The 16270-nt window shown below is 39.9% G+C and overlaps 1 protein-coding gene across 3 annotated transcripts in view; it reads left to right on the forward strand.

Annotated features, from left to right (window-relative positions):
- The window catches only part of Sorcs1 (sortilin related VPS10 domain containing receptor 1), a 442495-nt gene extending 427143 nt beyond the window's left edge, over positions 1-15352 (forward strand). Inside the window, exons 25-27 of one of the 3 annotated variants that reach the window (XM_090345930.1) lie at positions 10088-10193; positions 10314-10477; positions 15152-15352. In XM_090345930.1, coding sequence (XP_090202056.1) covers positions 10088-10193; positions 10314-10477; positions 15152-15228 — 347 coding nt within the window. In that variant the 3' untranslated portion in view covers positions 15229-15352. Of the gene's footprint in view, positions 1-10087; positions 10194-10313; positions 10478-11927; positions 12158-12195 lie in introns of those variants that run through there. The other 2 variants (XM_090345931.1, XM_090345933.1) reach the window with 2 other exon arrangements.
- The last annotated feature ends 918 nt before the right edge of the window (positions 15353-16270 follow it).

Genomic DNA, 16270 nt, shown 5'->3' on the forward strand with positions numbered 1-16270 from the left:
CTTCCCAGGGACCGTTATAGACACCACTGCATTCCATTAATTGCTCAGCAGATGTTCAGCAGCCTTATTTAAAAGATGTTTGAGCCAATGTATGTTGCTGATGAGAAAAGCAATGCATAATTTGCCTGGTCTCTAAGGGAAAACAACTGGCTTCTTTCAGGAATTTACTAGCTTTCTTTTGGTTTTCAAATTCAGTTCACTGTGGCTTTTATTGGAGTACAAGGTAAGTATTTGAAGATACCTGAATATCATGAGATGACTGGATTTTTCTTGTCTTCCCCCTTCATGTTCTATTGGGGAATTCATTGGATACTATGTAAGTCCTCTTGAGAGAATACACTGTCATACCAGCTCTGTTTCTGAGCACATCTAAGGAAAAGATAGATTCACTTGCATGCGAATCAGAAGATAATGGCAACTGTATTATTCTTCTGTGTGTGAGGGGAGAGCCTTAGCCTCTTAGGACCTCTTGGTTACTAACAGTTGAGAAAAACTTGAAATTGACCCAGGAATGGGCTGTATGTACTCTTGTTATGTATCTAAGTGTGAAGATATCTTTCCTTGTGCACTATCATGATAGTATGTCCTCTAAATCTATTAGTGTATATGTGCGGGGGGGGGGGGTGTTTGGCCAGCCATGGGGCTTGAACTCAGGGCTTGAGCACTGAACACTTGGGTTTTTTTTCTTTCAAGCCTAGAGTTTACCGCTTGAGCCATAGCACCAATTCTGGCTTTTTTCTGTATATATGGTACCAAGGACTTCCAGCCCGTGTGTGTGTGTGTGTGTGTGTGTGTGTGTGTGTGTTTCAAACTAATTTTTAGTATTATTTGCTTCTAAATTTTATTTCATTTATTTATTTTGTTTATGTAGTACCAAGAAATTGATCCCAGGGCTTCGCACATGCTAGACACGCACTACCACTGAACCATATTCCCAGCCCCTACGTGGATCAGCTCAATACTAATATTTGCATGATATCTTTCCAGAGTTTTCCAAAAATAGCATCTTGTCCATGTCTGAATTTACATTAAGAAGAATCTGTTCCTACCTAACCATGCCGCTCACGACTCTCACCGTCATCACTTTTACATCATCAGCTCTCTGACAGTTGTCACCACCAACCTCACCACTCCCATTTCACTTCATGTGGATTCATTTCGTGCCATCTTTACATTAACTCTGGCATTGTATTTAGTAGAGAACTTGGACCTATCAGATTCTCACAGAGTATTGCTTTTATGAATAACTAGATATGTAATTAATACACACCATTAATTGTCATCATATTGTTTAAGAAATATGATGTCTTTTCAGTGAGTTTTCTTATCATACAATGGGAGGCTATAACTCTGAGGAAGAGAATTTAATTTCTGTAAGTATTTATGGGAGAACAAATCTGAGCCACTAAGTAAATATCTCCAAAATACCAATGGTTTTTCATTGCCCCTAGTAAGCTGCTATTTATTCAAGCTGACTGTCCATTTCAGATTTACCATATCATGTTCCCTATGTGGCTCTGGGCCTCATTGTTCTTAGGGGACCTGAGATGAATTAAGACTCTAATTCACCATACAGTGGCTAGACATGAAGCACAAATACCAGTGCATGAACAATTGTGAATTATCCCAAAACACAAAACTTTAAGTCAACTACCCTATCAGAATTCTGAAGAAATGAGTGTGCCACACTGAAAAGCAGTGTTGAGCAAAGTTTCAGCAAGGTAATATTATATTGTTACAGGTACAAGGATGAATTATTTGACATAGTTTGGGACATATTTATGTATTCTCTGAAATGTTCATAATTGGTACATTTGCTGACTACAAAAATTATGATCAAGAACAGAGGATAAAACTCAAGAAAAACAAATATGCCAGTATACCATAAATTTTATTATCATCCTTGTGATAGTGAGGAAATTTCTGTTAATACAGTTTGAAATCATAAAGTATGGTAAATATGGTAAAGAGAAAAAGTCCATATATACATACATTGATTAAGATGCATTGTATTCTTGAACTCCTTTGTATAGCTTCTCAAGAAAAGAAAATGCATGGATTTAAAAAAAAGTCAGGGACCAGGAGCATGGCCTAGCACTAGAGTGCTTGCCTAGCATGCATTAAACCCTAGGGTCAATACAGAAAAAGCCAGACGTAGTGCTGTGGCTCAAGTGGTAGAACATTAGCTTTGAGAAAACCCAAGAACAGTGCCCAGGCACTGAGTTCAAGCCCTAGGACTGGCAAAAACAGAAGAGTCAAATGAAAGGATTTTTAAAAATTCCTTTTTCTTAGTTTGGCACCAGTGTCTCACACCTATAATCCTAGCTACTCATTAGACTGAGATCTGAGGATCATGGTTTAAAGCTAGTCCAAGCAGAAAGATATGCAAGACTCTTATCACCAATGAGCCACTAAAAAACCTGGAGTGGCTTTGTGTTCCAAGTGGTAGTGCACTAGCATTGAGCATCAAGTGGCTCAGGGACAGCATCCAGGCCTGAGTTCAAGCCCCACAACTGACAAAAAATAGTACTTTTCCTTTATAACATAGACTTAAAAAAAGTCTTATGTAGGGCTGGGAGTTTAGCCTAATGATAGAGTGCTTGCCCAGCATGCATGAAGACCCAGGTTCAATTCTTTGGTACCATATACATAGAAAAAGACCAGAAGTGGTGCTGTGGCTCAAGTGGTAGAGCCCTAGCTTTGTGAAAACCCAAGGACAATGCTCATGCCCTGAGCCCAAGCCCAGGACTGGCAAAATAAAATTTTATGTTAAGAGGTGGTAAATTTTTTGTAATGGAAATGAGAATGTAGAAGGAGGAGAAGAGGGTTCTTGTTTGTTGAAGTTATGTCTGGCAGTTTAGGTTGAATCTAATGTCGATAAACATGTCAGTCGTGGAAAAAAAAGAACCATCTGGAAGCTGATAATAGATGTTTGAAACTTAAAGGAGAAGACCATAATATATATTAAACTAGAAAGTCTATTTGAGTATCTCCTACCAGTTTCTCATATGAGCACATTCTACTTTGCAGAATGGGAGATCAAAGTCCTAAACTGTGGGTGCAAATTATCCCAGCTCTATCCAGATCTGTGTCTTTGCTCCCCCAAGCATGAATCACCATATCTAAATTCAGTCCTTATATAAGGCTGGGGGGGGCGGCAAGTGGAAAAAGTTACACGTCTTGTTGGCTATTCTATGACAGAATAAATACATATCTGCACGAGAATGTAATGCAAAAGGAGGACAGGCAAGGAACCCCATTGGCATTTTACTTTAGACCAAGGAAGCCCCCCCAGAGGGGGAGGGTAAGGGGAGAGAGAGATGAGGGGGTTAGTTGCATTTTACCAGAGATATTTATTTATTGGGCAAATGAACTGAAATTGGGTAGTAGAATTTCTACACACAGGGATTCTGTTGCTGGGTCCGATAGATCCTTTAACCCCTTTGGGATGAAAGAAACCCACTCTTGTGGTTAGAAAATGTGTTTTCAAATCAAGGTTGGTTTTTTGGTTGCATAGCATTTGCCCACAGCCCCAACCACATTTGCAGTGTGGAAGCTTCATGAGAAATGAGACTTTCCAAGCTTGGATTCACACTGAAAAATCTCAGGAAGAACCAGGAGGTGCTTTCCAAGAATCTTTGTTTTTATTTACCTTCCCAAATGATGCTTTTACAAAAATAAGCCTCCACTGGTTTCCACAAGCACCGCTAAGGAACTTTCCATGCACAGAAATCCATATGTGCAAGGAAGTAAATAAGACCTCTCCCAGCAATAAATATGATTTAAAACTGGGACATCTACTAAAAGAGAGAACCCAGAAGGGTCTGTGATAAAAATGTCAGTTGAAATTAGTAATAAACTCTAAAATACAATTCCTCAGTGTACTCAGTGACAAACTAATTGGCCGAATGGGTGAAAGGCATTGGAAAGAAGCAGAGACAGAAAAATAAAATTGAAAAAGAAAACTGTCTGAATCTAGGCATATCGTATCTATAATCTAAATAAATGGCCAATCCTAGCCAAGAGCTGTGGTCATGTAGCTATTGGAAAATGATTCATGTGAACCAGAATCTATATGGAAGAGCTGTTGAGTTTCAGGACAGTTAAATCCATGGCATTAAACAGATGTTGTCCATATGCAAATATTGGTGGGGGGGAGGTACCCATCCACATCTTACTGTGTTTTTGCACATAAGTCAAAATCAGAATATTTTCCTAATCTTCACTTTTCTGTGGGATATTATTATCCTGGAGATTTGGACACACATATACACATGATAATAGAAAGCACGGTTACCACCCCCCAAACAATTCTTAAATCTCAAGCTAAATAAAAATACAGAGTTATATGGTTTCTATGCCTTCCTATCAGTTGCCTACATTCTACAGTTACACTGAGAAACACTGTCCTTTTTCAAGGATAGGTATGGGTGTTGTAATAAAATTGTTATCTTGCGTTATCTTGGCCTCTTTGTGGTGGCTGATTGGTTTCATTTCTTTTGCAGGTGTAATAAAAAGATATTACTACAGCAAAATTAGAGAATTAATATTTCCAGGCACAAGTTGCCATCAGTGTATACGTAATGGATTAAAGTGGAGGAGAGGGTGGGTGGAAATTACAAAGTTCAGCCTAGAGAGCAAAATACATCATGAATTCTGCCTTCCAGCTTCACATTGTTTAAAAAAGACACTTGCCTTTTGAAGACAGAATTAACATGAGTCAAGAAGGTTTAGAAAGGACAGTATAATCTAAGCACACCATTACAGACACAGATGCCAAGTTACTGTGCAGCTCTGAACTGGAACATGAAATAAATTGTCTGAATAACATTTTCCATTTAGAGCTGAAATTAGTATGAGTGAATTTACTTCAGAGCCAATAAATCTATCTGTCTCTCTATACAGTCTCTGGTTGCCCCAGTTATCATTTGCAAATTTTTTTCTGTGTAAAATCATGGTGATCATATTTTCCCTGTTACTTCTCTAATTAAACACATTTTCTCCTTTGGATAATTAGCTTATTTCATAGATACAGGATCCCAGTTGCTTCCGACTATTATCGAATCAGAAAAGTGTTATAATAAGTAATAGCAGATACCAGGAAATGTAAACATAAAAATGAGACCTAACAGGTAGAAAACTGGGAGGGCAGGAAGGATTTTCATGGAGTGAATGTGGAAGACCAAGGAAAATCACCCATTAGTTAAAGTGGATCATTCTAGTGAACCGTGCCTAATTTAAGATTACTTGGTAGTTTGTTTTCCTAGAAATGAGTCACTTATACAGAGCTGGATTGGTAGCTTAAATAGGAATCCAGGGGGCTAGAGCTGTCTCAACCCAATGCCCTTGCAGTTGAATACTCAACATTCCCTGCAATTCTCCATTGTCCTGGCCTGCAGCCCATGGCTTTATTTCAACCAGATGCAGCAATACTTCAGATTCTCAAGATTGCATTTGATAAAAGAAAGATTTATGCAATTTGAAAGGAACCAAAGTATCCAAGATTTCATTTGGATATGTACTGGAGATAAGACCTCTTATCCAATGAGTACACTCTGCAAATGGAATCTGAATCCATTTGTTCTCTAGAAAAATACTTTTCTGTGCTGTTGGCACATCTCCTCCATTCCATCAAGCCCAGCCTAGCTTTGAATCATGATCCTCAGATCTCTACTTCCTGAGTAGCTAGGATAACAAGTGTGAGCTACTACTGCCCAGTTTGGGTTTATGAGTCTTTAATACCAGTCTATATCCTGAATCTCCAGAAATGGAATGCCAATGCACTATTATTCCAAAGGATTTCACCATATAACTCTTTTCACATTTTTCAGGACCCCTTTTCTACAGAAAATAGGTTCAAACTTATGGTCATGCAGTATAGTAATACAAATCCATTATACATGCCTATGTGCCAAACACATAAGTTCTTATAAATTTTACCTCTTCCAATTTACTAAAACAAATACTGATTTTTTTAAATTCCCATTTGTCAATTGAGGAAACTGTTTGGTATTTATGTTAGTTGCAACATAAGTTGAAGATCAATGATCTGGTTTCTAAAATGGACTGCATTTACTTAGTGAACCAAAATACGGAGCTTTGATTTTAATTACCTATGTACAACTGTGACCCGTTAGCACTTATCATTCGGTATTAGTCATGAGATGATGTGACTCTTGTAAGCTTGGCTCTTTTTCAAATCAACCTAGGTCTTCATGAACAGAACACAAAGTCCAAGCATAACTAAGTTCCTCAGAGAAGCTTAGACCTGATACGTACCAGCACTGCAATAAGAAATGTTGAGTTGTTTGGAATACCATAGCTCCCTTTCTCCCTCCCCAACTTCCCATGTGTCTATAATAGCAAAAATCTGCACAGCTTTTTCCTCTACATGTCTATGTTACTGAGGCTGGGATAGCAGAGAGATTAATTTATGCTAATTCTACACAACAAGCCAAAGCTCATTTATCACCATTTTGCAGTCCTCTGCAAAACAAGCACAAATACACCTAATGTTGCCTAATGTTGGGCAAACTAAGATAGGCAGCTGCTGTTGTGTGCAGCAATAATAGATCCGTTTATATTCAGGCTCAGATAGCAGAAATCACCCAAGGAGTACAGACGGAAATCACTCTCAGTTTCTTTCCATAAGTCGGAGTGCCTGAATACCCACTGCTTACCTCTCTGCTTGCCTTCCAAAAGTCACCAAGTGAGGCCGAACTGAGGAGGTCAGAGAAGGACATGCCTCTTAGAACACAAAATCCAGAAACTTGGGACCAGTAGTTTGGCCTAATGATAGAGTGCTTGCCTCGCATGCACAAAAACCCGGGTTTGATTCCTCGTTACCACATACATAGAAAAAGCTGGAAGTGTTGCTGAGGCTCAAGTGGTAGAGCTCTAGTCTTGAGAAAGTCCAAGGACAGTGCTCAGGCCCTGAGCTCAAGCCCAGGACTGGCAAAAAAAAAATCCAGAAATTTATTTGCCAAAAAGAATGTGCTAATTACCCAACAGTGTTCATTCATTCTACTCCTTGAGAAATGATGATTTGAGGGTGACTGATTTCAGATGAAAAGTCTAAAACTTCATAATGTGGAGAGAATTGTGACAGGGAAGGGGAGAGATGGGAAATGGAGTTGGTTGGTGTGTTTGTTAATGTATAAGCCTATGGGTCTTTCTACTGGTATTATTAGTGAGACCTGGTCAAGATAGCTTGTAATTTCATTTCAAATGCCACTCCTTTAAAGAACTTCTATTATCTTTAGATTTTCTGGGTATGCTAGAAAATCATTCAGCTAAGAATGAATGTAACTTTTTTTTATCTCGCCAAACTAACCATCTGTGATTACTCAGAATTCCATCTGCTCCCCAACAAATGAAGACATTACAATGTTACCTTTAAAATATTTTCTTATTTCTGTAATGTGATGATGATGTTGTGATAACAGACAAAAAGACAGGGAGAGAGCGAGAGAGCGAGAGAGCGAGAGAGCGAGAGAGCGAGAGAGAGAGAGAGAGAGAGAGAGAGAGAGAGAGAGAGAGAGAGAGAGAGAGAGAGAGAGAGAGTTATGTTTTAGAGTTGTTGATGGTAAAACCTGAGACTTGATTTGAAATAATCCCCTGGTTAGGATGATGAAGATCAGATGGGATGTGGGCAAAGAGAAGATATGATTGGATAGTAGTTGATAGCTGTTAAAGTCGAGTTATGTGTATACCAGACCTAATTTCTCTACTCACTTTCTCTCTCAATTCACATGTAAGCATGCAAAAATATAAATAGATATAAATTTAATTGTATGACATAGGAGTCTACTTTAAAATATAATATTTTAACTTATACCAATTCTTAACTCTAATCTCCATCCTTAGAAATACCTTGTAAGGTGTACTACATCCCATCAGGTTGAATAGATTGACACTGTATTTTTGCTTGAGATGGTTCAGGCACCAGTCTCTGTCCTACCACTTAATTACTAGTTTAAGAATGATGTGAAACACTGCTGACTTCAAGGTTCTTCTTCGTGTAATGGGGTTCACAGTTCCTGCTTTCCACTTATTAGCATCAGTTGAGCTAACATCTATGACAAACGAAACATAGTCTCTTTACCCGATGACATCCTACCAACTGGTAAATTGTGAAGTATTTCTAGACTTTGTGGATGGTCCTGAACCTTGAGTGTTTCACTGCCCAGGGTGACACCTGTTCTTTCTCACGCACGGACATATTCTCTTCACCAAGAGCTTCTAGGAGAGAGAACCTAGCAGGAAGTTCTTCTCATCTATATCTCCTAAAAGATGGCTCTACTGTAATGACCAAGACTCTTTTACAAGAAACAAGCTTTGATTCTTAATGTATACCAACACGATGTGACTATATAAAATATACTTTAGAGTAGCAAACACCAAATGGCTGGGATGTGATCCTACAAACACTTAAAAGGGCAAAAGCAGCTGATATTCTTGTCTGAGCCCATTACTAGAACAGTCATTAATTCTTAAGCATTTCTAACTGAATGACTGAAATGTGTTCCTCTTGGCTGTCAACAGGGGAAAAGGATAGGAAATTCTGTTTAATACTCAACTGCATTTCTGGGTATCAGAATTTGCTTAAATTGATGGAAGGTAAAGATCAGTTGAGAGCCTAGAAATTAATTACTGAGTCATTACAAGCTCCACAGGCTTGACCCTGAGGTAGAAGGAGACAAAGTTCGCTCTACAATGAACTTCAAGGATTAGTGACTTGGTAGAGTGCCAGCTTAACAAGCATAGAGCCTTAGTCAAACACTCATATTACCAAATAAAGTGAACTCAGAAGGCCAGACATGGCATCAGGGTTTCAGCTTTGTTGGTTTGTGCATTTGAGAGACTGGAGTTCTTGAAATGGGATGTTAGTACTCCAGAAAGTTTTAGAGACTATTGGATGGGACAGCTCTTCCTCTCCAGAAACAGAGTCCTGGCTCTTTCAAAATAGTCACTTGGACCTATGTTTCTTCTAGGCAACAAATATGAGTATTCTCCCTAACTTTCCAATGTTTTCATTCACAGCTGTTGGGACAGGGTGAGAAGTGCTATAAATTCATATAATGTGTGTGTGTGTGTGTGTGCGTGTGTGTGTGTGTGTGTGTGTGTGTGCCTGTGTCTGTGTTTTTTTTTAATGGGACTTGAATCTACTTAGTAAAGATAGATTGTATAGGGATCATCAGATCATTCAATAACAATTAGTATTATGTTGTTATAAATACAGATCATCTTTGATTTAGGATGTCTTATGATGTTTTAATTTTACAGTGGTTCAAATCGTACCCATATAACCATTCTGCTTTTCCCTTTCAGCACATACTCAGCAAATTACATGAGACATGCTACATATCATTATAGAATAAGTTTTTGTTCAAGTAGTTTGACTCACTGTAGGGTAAAGTAAACAGGTGTTCTTGGCACATTTCAATTAGGCTGGGTTAAGCTATGATGTTTGGCAGGTTACCTACATAAAATGAAATTTTAATTTTATTATGTTTAAATAGCTGTACAAAGGAAGTTGCCACATAACAAAGCATTTCATGAATATACTGCCTCTTGATCAGGGTCACCTTTTTCAACTAAAATGCATTTTTGCCTTAGGGTATTTTCAACCTACAAGGAGTTTAATCAAGATGCGCCTTAGTCAAGAGCCTGTGCACTGATTAATTATAATAGAAACAGTAGACTAAAAGCTAATATTTACAAAGAGCTCAGCAAACAAACAATTTATTTAATACTCCTTTATTTATTTAATTTGTTTAATTCTCCTCTAGCCATGTTGGACACTGTATGCTAAAAACTTATACCCTAGCTGGCAAGTAGTAGGACAGGGGTAGAATCTTAAGCTGCCTCCCATCAGGGTCTGTGCTTTTTGTTCCATTCTAGAATCTGGGTAGGCCCGGCCTGGCAGATTGGGGCAGAGATCAGGCCAGGCTCACACACATGCACACGTCGTGAGCTATGTACCTTGTTATGCACCTAGGAGTTTAGGATCTTGTGTTCATGAACCATGGGATTCCCAGCACCACCCACCCCTCTGCTCACACCTGTGCCTTGTCTCTTCCCCCAGCTCCATTGGTGGACCTCACCCCAACCCACAGTGGATCTGCCATGCTGATGCTGCTGTCAGTGGTGTTTGTGGGGCTGGCTGTGTTCGTCATCTATAAATTCAAGAGGTGCGTGTCATCCCTTCAAGCACATCTCCCTTCCCCCATCCCTCTTTCTCACAGGTTCAGAAGCTCGCATTGATTGCATTCTCCCGTGCAGAGCAGTGATGCTTTCTGTTAATGTTTTAGGAAGATCCCGGGGATTAATGTTTATGCCCAGATGCAGAATGAGAAAGAACAAGAGATGATCAGTCCAGTCAGTCCCACTGAAAGCAGGCCCAGTTTCCCTCACACTGAGGCCAGGAGGCCTGGCCAGCTTATAGATGAGAAGGTGGAATCCCAGCTCATAGGTAAATGATTGCCAGTAGCCTTCAGCTGCCAGCCTGAGTGGTCAATGACTGACTCTTGTTCTAACCACTTTCTAGCTTTACTTAACACTTCTTTCTGCACTAACACCCTTGACAGGAGCAGCTACGATCCTTTTTTCTTGCTACTATTTAGCTTTTTCTCTCATATTTACTCTGCCTTTTGAAAAAAGAAACAGAAACTACTCCAAAACACCGGGCTTCAAATGATAATGAGCAAAACGCAAACATGCATTCTAATAATATATGAGAAGGAAAGGGGCGGGATGGTGAGTAGAGGAATGGGCAGACTTTGAGGGATGTACTTATTGACTAGAACCAAACTGTCTCAACTAGAGACAGTTCTGAAAAGGGTAAAACACTCCAGAACTCTATTAGAAGGGGCCAGAAAAGGAGAGCAAGGAGAGCGGCCAGCTTAATCACTAGAGATTTTTTTTTTAATCAGCCGGTTATCTAGAAACTATCCCTCGGCAACATGGAACCAGAGAACTTGAGAATGGCATGAAGTTTGCAGATAGATCCCTCACTCCCCTCACCCCTGAGGGTACAGGGATGCTAAGAGAGACCAAATGGAATATTAAACCATTAAAGCGGACATTGCAAAATATGGATCTGTGTTTGACGTGCCCTTTACCCCGAAGTCTTGAAATGGACTTCATCATATTTACACAGCTCTCTGCCCCTGAAGTAAGAATGGAGATTCCACGCCAGGTCTAGATATAGCAAGTCTAAAGTGGAAGTGTGAAGTCCTTTTTACTGTAGAAGAGATTTTTTTTTTTGGCTAGGAAGTTAGAATTACTGAGCTACCACTACTGATCCATTTATCTTGTTGGTTTGTTTCTGTCTGTGGCCTCCAGAGTTGAAGCTGTAAACGTTCACACCTAGCTCCTGTGATGCCAGGCAGAGTGGATCCAAAGATTGTATAATTGTTACTCTCATGCCAGATCACGTGAAAAGGCCTTTAGGTGTGATTTTTTTGTTTGTTTTGTTTTTTCATCCACTCCCTGGAAAGGAGAAAAGTTGAATATGTAAAATGAGAACAGAAGCTTCTCTCTAAAGGGATATGGCAAAGGTGAGAGGCACTTTAAATTCAGTGATAGAAATGTATCCCGAATAATAGTGTACGGTCTTCACAGGGCGTTGCCTCTCACTGAGGGAGACAGAACATAAATACACCATTGCTGTGGCCTTGCTGTCTTCCTGTCCAGAGGAATAGGACCCCTGTCTGTTCACTTCTAAAATGCTGTGTTTTTGGTGTGGGTGGTGATTGGGTCCTAGGCTCCATTTTCGCAGGGTAGAAATCTTGGTGATGGTTTAGTATATCAGCAGCAGCAATTCCTCCATCACCCGGGAACATCTCCCGGTACTTTGCAAGAAGTCTGACATCTTTCCATTTCCAGTGTTATTAAATGAATAAGTGTTACACGTTTTCTCTTAGGAGAGTAGCTTTACCCTCCCCTCCCTCCCCTTCTACACAACCTGGTGACTCATCTCTCCGGTTGCAAAGAGCAAGACACGCCACTCCACCTTCAACGCCAAAGCGGGGATCTGCGGGGCCTCAGTTTGCAATTTAAGGAAAACCCCCAAAGACTGCAGGCGACCTGCTGATCAGGAAAGAATTTCGCTCTTGTCAAGTGCATCATCCTTCACGACCACTAACTTTATTTTTTTTCTTTCCTTTGTTGTTCTGTTTCCTATTTTGCCAGGAAGTATTTCCATAGTTGCTGAGAATCAAAGCACAAAAGAAATCCCTACCTATGTAAATGTTTGAATGGAGGACGCCAGTAAACAAACACAACAAAGTAACAAAAAAAGTAAAAAAAAAAAAATCAAAATTCAAACAATCTAAAACAAACACTCACTGCATCGGGACTTTTTAATTCTTCAGACACAGACATCAAGGGTTTTTAGCTTTAAGCCTGTGCATGTGGACGGTACCTTGAGACTATGTTTGGAGGGGAAGTGTACAGGTGCTCTATTTTAATGGAAAACACTCCCCTCCCTCTTTCCTCTTCTCTTTTTTCTGATCGGTCGTGTTTGTAGAAAATTCATAACATATATAGGCCAAGGAAATCTGCATGTATTTTTGGAACTATTCTTGGCTCTAGATTAAACAGCTATTTTAGCAGTCCAGGCGGATGGATGGCTTAGCCATCTTAAGCCCTTTTCATAAAACCCCAGGACATGCACAGGAGTTTGAAACCCTGAGCTGCTTCTTGAATTCCACCTTCCGTATACTCATTTGCCCTGAGAAACTAGCTTTGGTAGTAGCTCTGGTTGATCAGCAATGATTACATGGCTGTTTTCTGTCCAGCCCCTATGGCTGTAGGGGCAAGGACAGAAGTTGAAGATCCAGACAGGCAGGTAAATAGGGAAGGGAATGAAAGGAAGCAGGAAAGCAAAGATGTTGACACTGACTTTGTTTCCTGTTCTACTTTTCCAGTAGCTTTCCCTACTCATGCCCACTTCATGCAGACAATGGAATGTTCCCATCATATTCCCACTGTCTCACTTTCCCATTTGTTTATCCTTTGCATGTGGCCATGATGTCTTTGACTCTGCCTTTCCATTCCCAAGTTATCCTTCACATGCATTCATTTTTCATGCCCCAACATATTGCTAGATTTTTGGCCATTATCCTTGGTTTTTCTCCATGCTGGACTACTGTCTGCTAATCCTGACTTCCCCTTTTTAAGCCTCCAGTTCTGCTAGTTTGGTTCACTTCCAAGCATGCCAGCTTTGGTACACAGTGACCAGGCTGCATCCTGCCCGCAGGCTTCAGGTTCACCTATCCGTTGTCTCTTCCTATCTTCTCCATATATCCCTGCCCTTCCCCAACCTGGAAACACATAATGTGTGAGAACATGTTGATGTATTTAAAGCAATCCAAACCTGGCCATGTACTTTTGGTAAAGAAAGCTTACAGATAATAGTGGTGTTTTCGTGAACAACAGCTAAACAAAAACCTTGTATGTTCAGATTCTGGAAGATTCCTAGAGATGTTTGAATGGGTGATTATATCACAGGAGAATTTCTTCCTGTAATCATTTCTGTGATCCACATTTCTTCTCTTACCATAGAATGAACATTTGTGAAATAAAACTGATTTTGAAACAGAGGAGAAGCAGGTGAATGGACTTAATGTTGAAATGTGTCAAAAGAGTCTGAGAGAATAGGTGTAACATTCAGAGGAGGTGTTGATTAGTTAGTAGGCTCCCAGTGATTTCATGTGCGCTCTCTGATCTCAGAGGACTATGATATCAGTAAAGGAAAAGTAAGTCCGTGTAAAGGGAATGAAGTGGCTAAAGCAAAGCAAAAGAAAATTATCATCAATCCTCAAATCCTCAAAGGATGGTGGATTTTTGGTTTTCCCAGGTTGATCATGAAAGAAGGCCCAGGGGAAAACAGACAAAAGCCCACTCTCACGATCAGGAGAAAGCAGTTCTCATACACAATTCAGAGAACCCACCTTCCTCCTTCTTGTCTGTGTCTCCCCAGCAAATTACAGGGTATTACAGGAGGCCTGGTGATAAGGAGGCTTTCCTGGTGATCTCGTGGCCCTTCTGTAGCTCCAGCGAGGACATACAGAGCAGTTGTCAGAAGAATTTAATCAAGCAGAAAGGTTGATGGTTGAGGATGTGGGTTGAGCTAGGCAGTGCATTATGCCTGGAACAGCCACTTACTTTTGCAGAAGCCAATTGATTCTTGACCTGCCGGGCTTCCTATCTCCTAGGATGCATCTTCATTTATTCTCTTCAGTTGGAGTCTTCCAAATTTAATCTGGAAGACAAAGTGTTTAGAAATCAAAAGTGGCTCACTCAGACCAGCACAGGGAATTCTCATAGTTGCAGTTCAATTCATCTTTACTAGAATTTTTTTTGAGAAAAATAAATAAATAAAGGAATAACATTCAATCTAGCACAGTGCCTTGCCTAGAATAATATTAGGAAAAAAACTATTTGTTTAGTGAAAAGACATAGGGAAGCAGGGGTGAAGAGACTTGATTTAAATTCCCAGTAGACACGAGATGCCTGGCATTTTCAAAGGAGACGGAAGAAGGCCAGCTACACATTCAGCATCTCCAGTGTCCTCATGTGCCTCTCCTCAAAGTTCTCTCCCACCTGTAGGTGACTAATATTAGAGTCCAGGCCCTGGGCAGAAGGAACCTTGTAGTTCCTACAACCTTTGCTATCAGTGCTCTAAAGACAGTTCCCAGCCTGGCAGTATCAGCATCACCTAGACTTGTTTGACATATATGTTCTGCACATGTAGACCAGACCTATTAAATCAGAAACTCCCTGAGGGCAAAAACAAAGGACAATGCTAGGTGATCATGATGCAGGCTCAAGTACTACATCATTCCAGCTGAATTCTGAAGGGGAGGGACCCAAGTGCCTACCTACTCACTCACAGCAGGTGCCAACACGGCGAGGAGTTTGGCAGACTCAAGGCCAGAGGTGTCTGGGCAGGGATGTGTGTGGAAGGTAAGATTCAGGGCAAGCTAAACATGTGATCCTGCAACGTTTTCTAAAAGCTCAGAAGGCAAACTGTGCGTGCTCTATTTTGAATTATCCTACCAACATTTATTCCTCACCCCCTTGCCTTATTCCTAATTGGATTTACTACCCCAAACACAGAGATTTGCTTTGCTATTTTTCCCCCTCCCAAACAGCAACTTTGAGAGTAACGGGGTGCTTGGTAGCAGTTGTGTGTTTTCCAGGATTCCAACTGAACATTGAAATCTTTCATTTGCCAACTTATTTTTATAGGAAGCCAATTTAAAAAAAAATAAGAGAGAAAGTTTTCTTATAGTATTGGAACTACTTCTAATTTTAAAATGACTTTTTTGATGTATTTTTTGTTAAATACTATGTAGTGTAATGTATAATTGCTCTTGTTTATTGCTTTTACAATCATATTTATTAAACAGATAATGTCTCTAATGTCTGGATGTGTTTATTCTATCCCCAAACTTGATCAAGATACAAAAGTGATGTGTTTATAGGAATTTGTACATGCTAATTGTTAGCGTCCTTTATTCAATGCCACAGGCTCTACTTTTTCTAACAATGTAGCATATATTCTACTTCCAAAGTCATTTCAGTTAACTATACATTATTCCATATCAAAGGCATTCTAAATAGGCTACATTAGAATAACATGTGCATTATAAATTATTAGTAAGTAATAGCCCCATTAAGGCTTACTCATGACTGAAAACCCAAACTTGTACATAATGGACTAAAATAGGAAAGGTGCTATAGGCTCAGATGACAGAATATCTATGGCTTTGGAGAAGAAATGATATAGAGCAGTTCTGGAGGTATCAGGTATGTGACCTGGAGCAAATCACTTTAGGATATCAACGTTTCTGTGTCCCCAGGCATGCAATCTAAGAGGAAGAAGGCCTCCTCCAGCTTTTGCATTCTCTAGGCATGAGTCATTGAGTTATTCCCCAGGGTCTTTCAATAGCAGATGCAAGATAAGGAGTAGATGAGGTTCAAGTCTGTTTAGTCATGTGGCTTCCCTAAACAACGTCATGGCTCTAAGCAAGTTTTGGTGTTTGGATCTGGTCAAAATATTTATGCAGCATAAATCTCTCCTTATCCCTCTTAAAGAGGGACCTTAGTAGGTCAAGATGTATATGCCTCATGTGCCCAATGAGAGCACTAACAAAAATTGTGCTTTCTATCTCTTTTCCCCCCGCTCATTTTTCCTTCTTAGATTGCTTTTACTCTTTTCCTCCCTTCCCACAAGTTAAGTTCTCCCAATTTTCTTTCT

The sequence above is a fragment of the Megascapheus bottae genome, chromosome 15 (assembly GCF_031878675.1).
Source record: "Megascapheus bottae isolate mThoBot1 chromosome 15, mThoBot2.hap1, whole genome shotgun sequence".
NCBI lineage: Eukaryota > Metazoa > Chordata > Mammalia > Rodentia > Geomyidae > Megascapheus > Megascapheus bottae.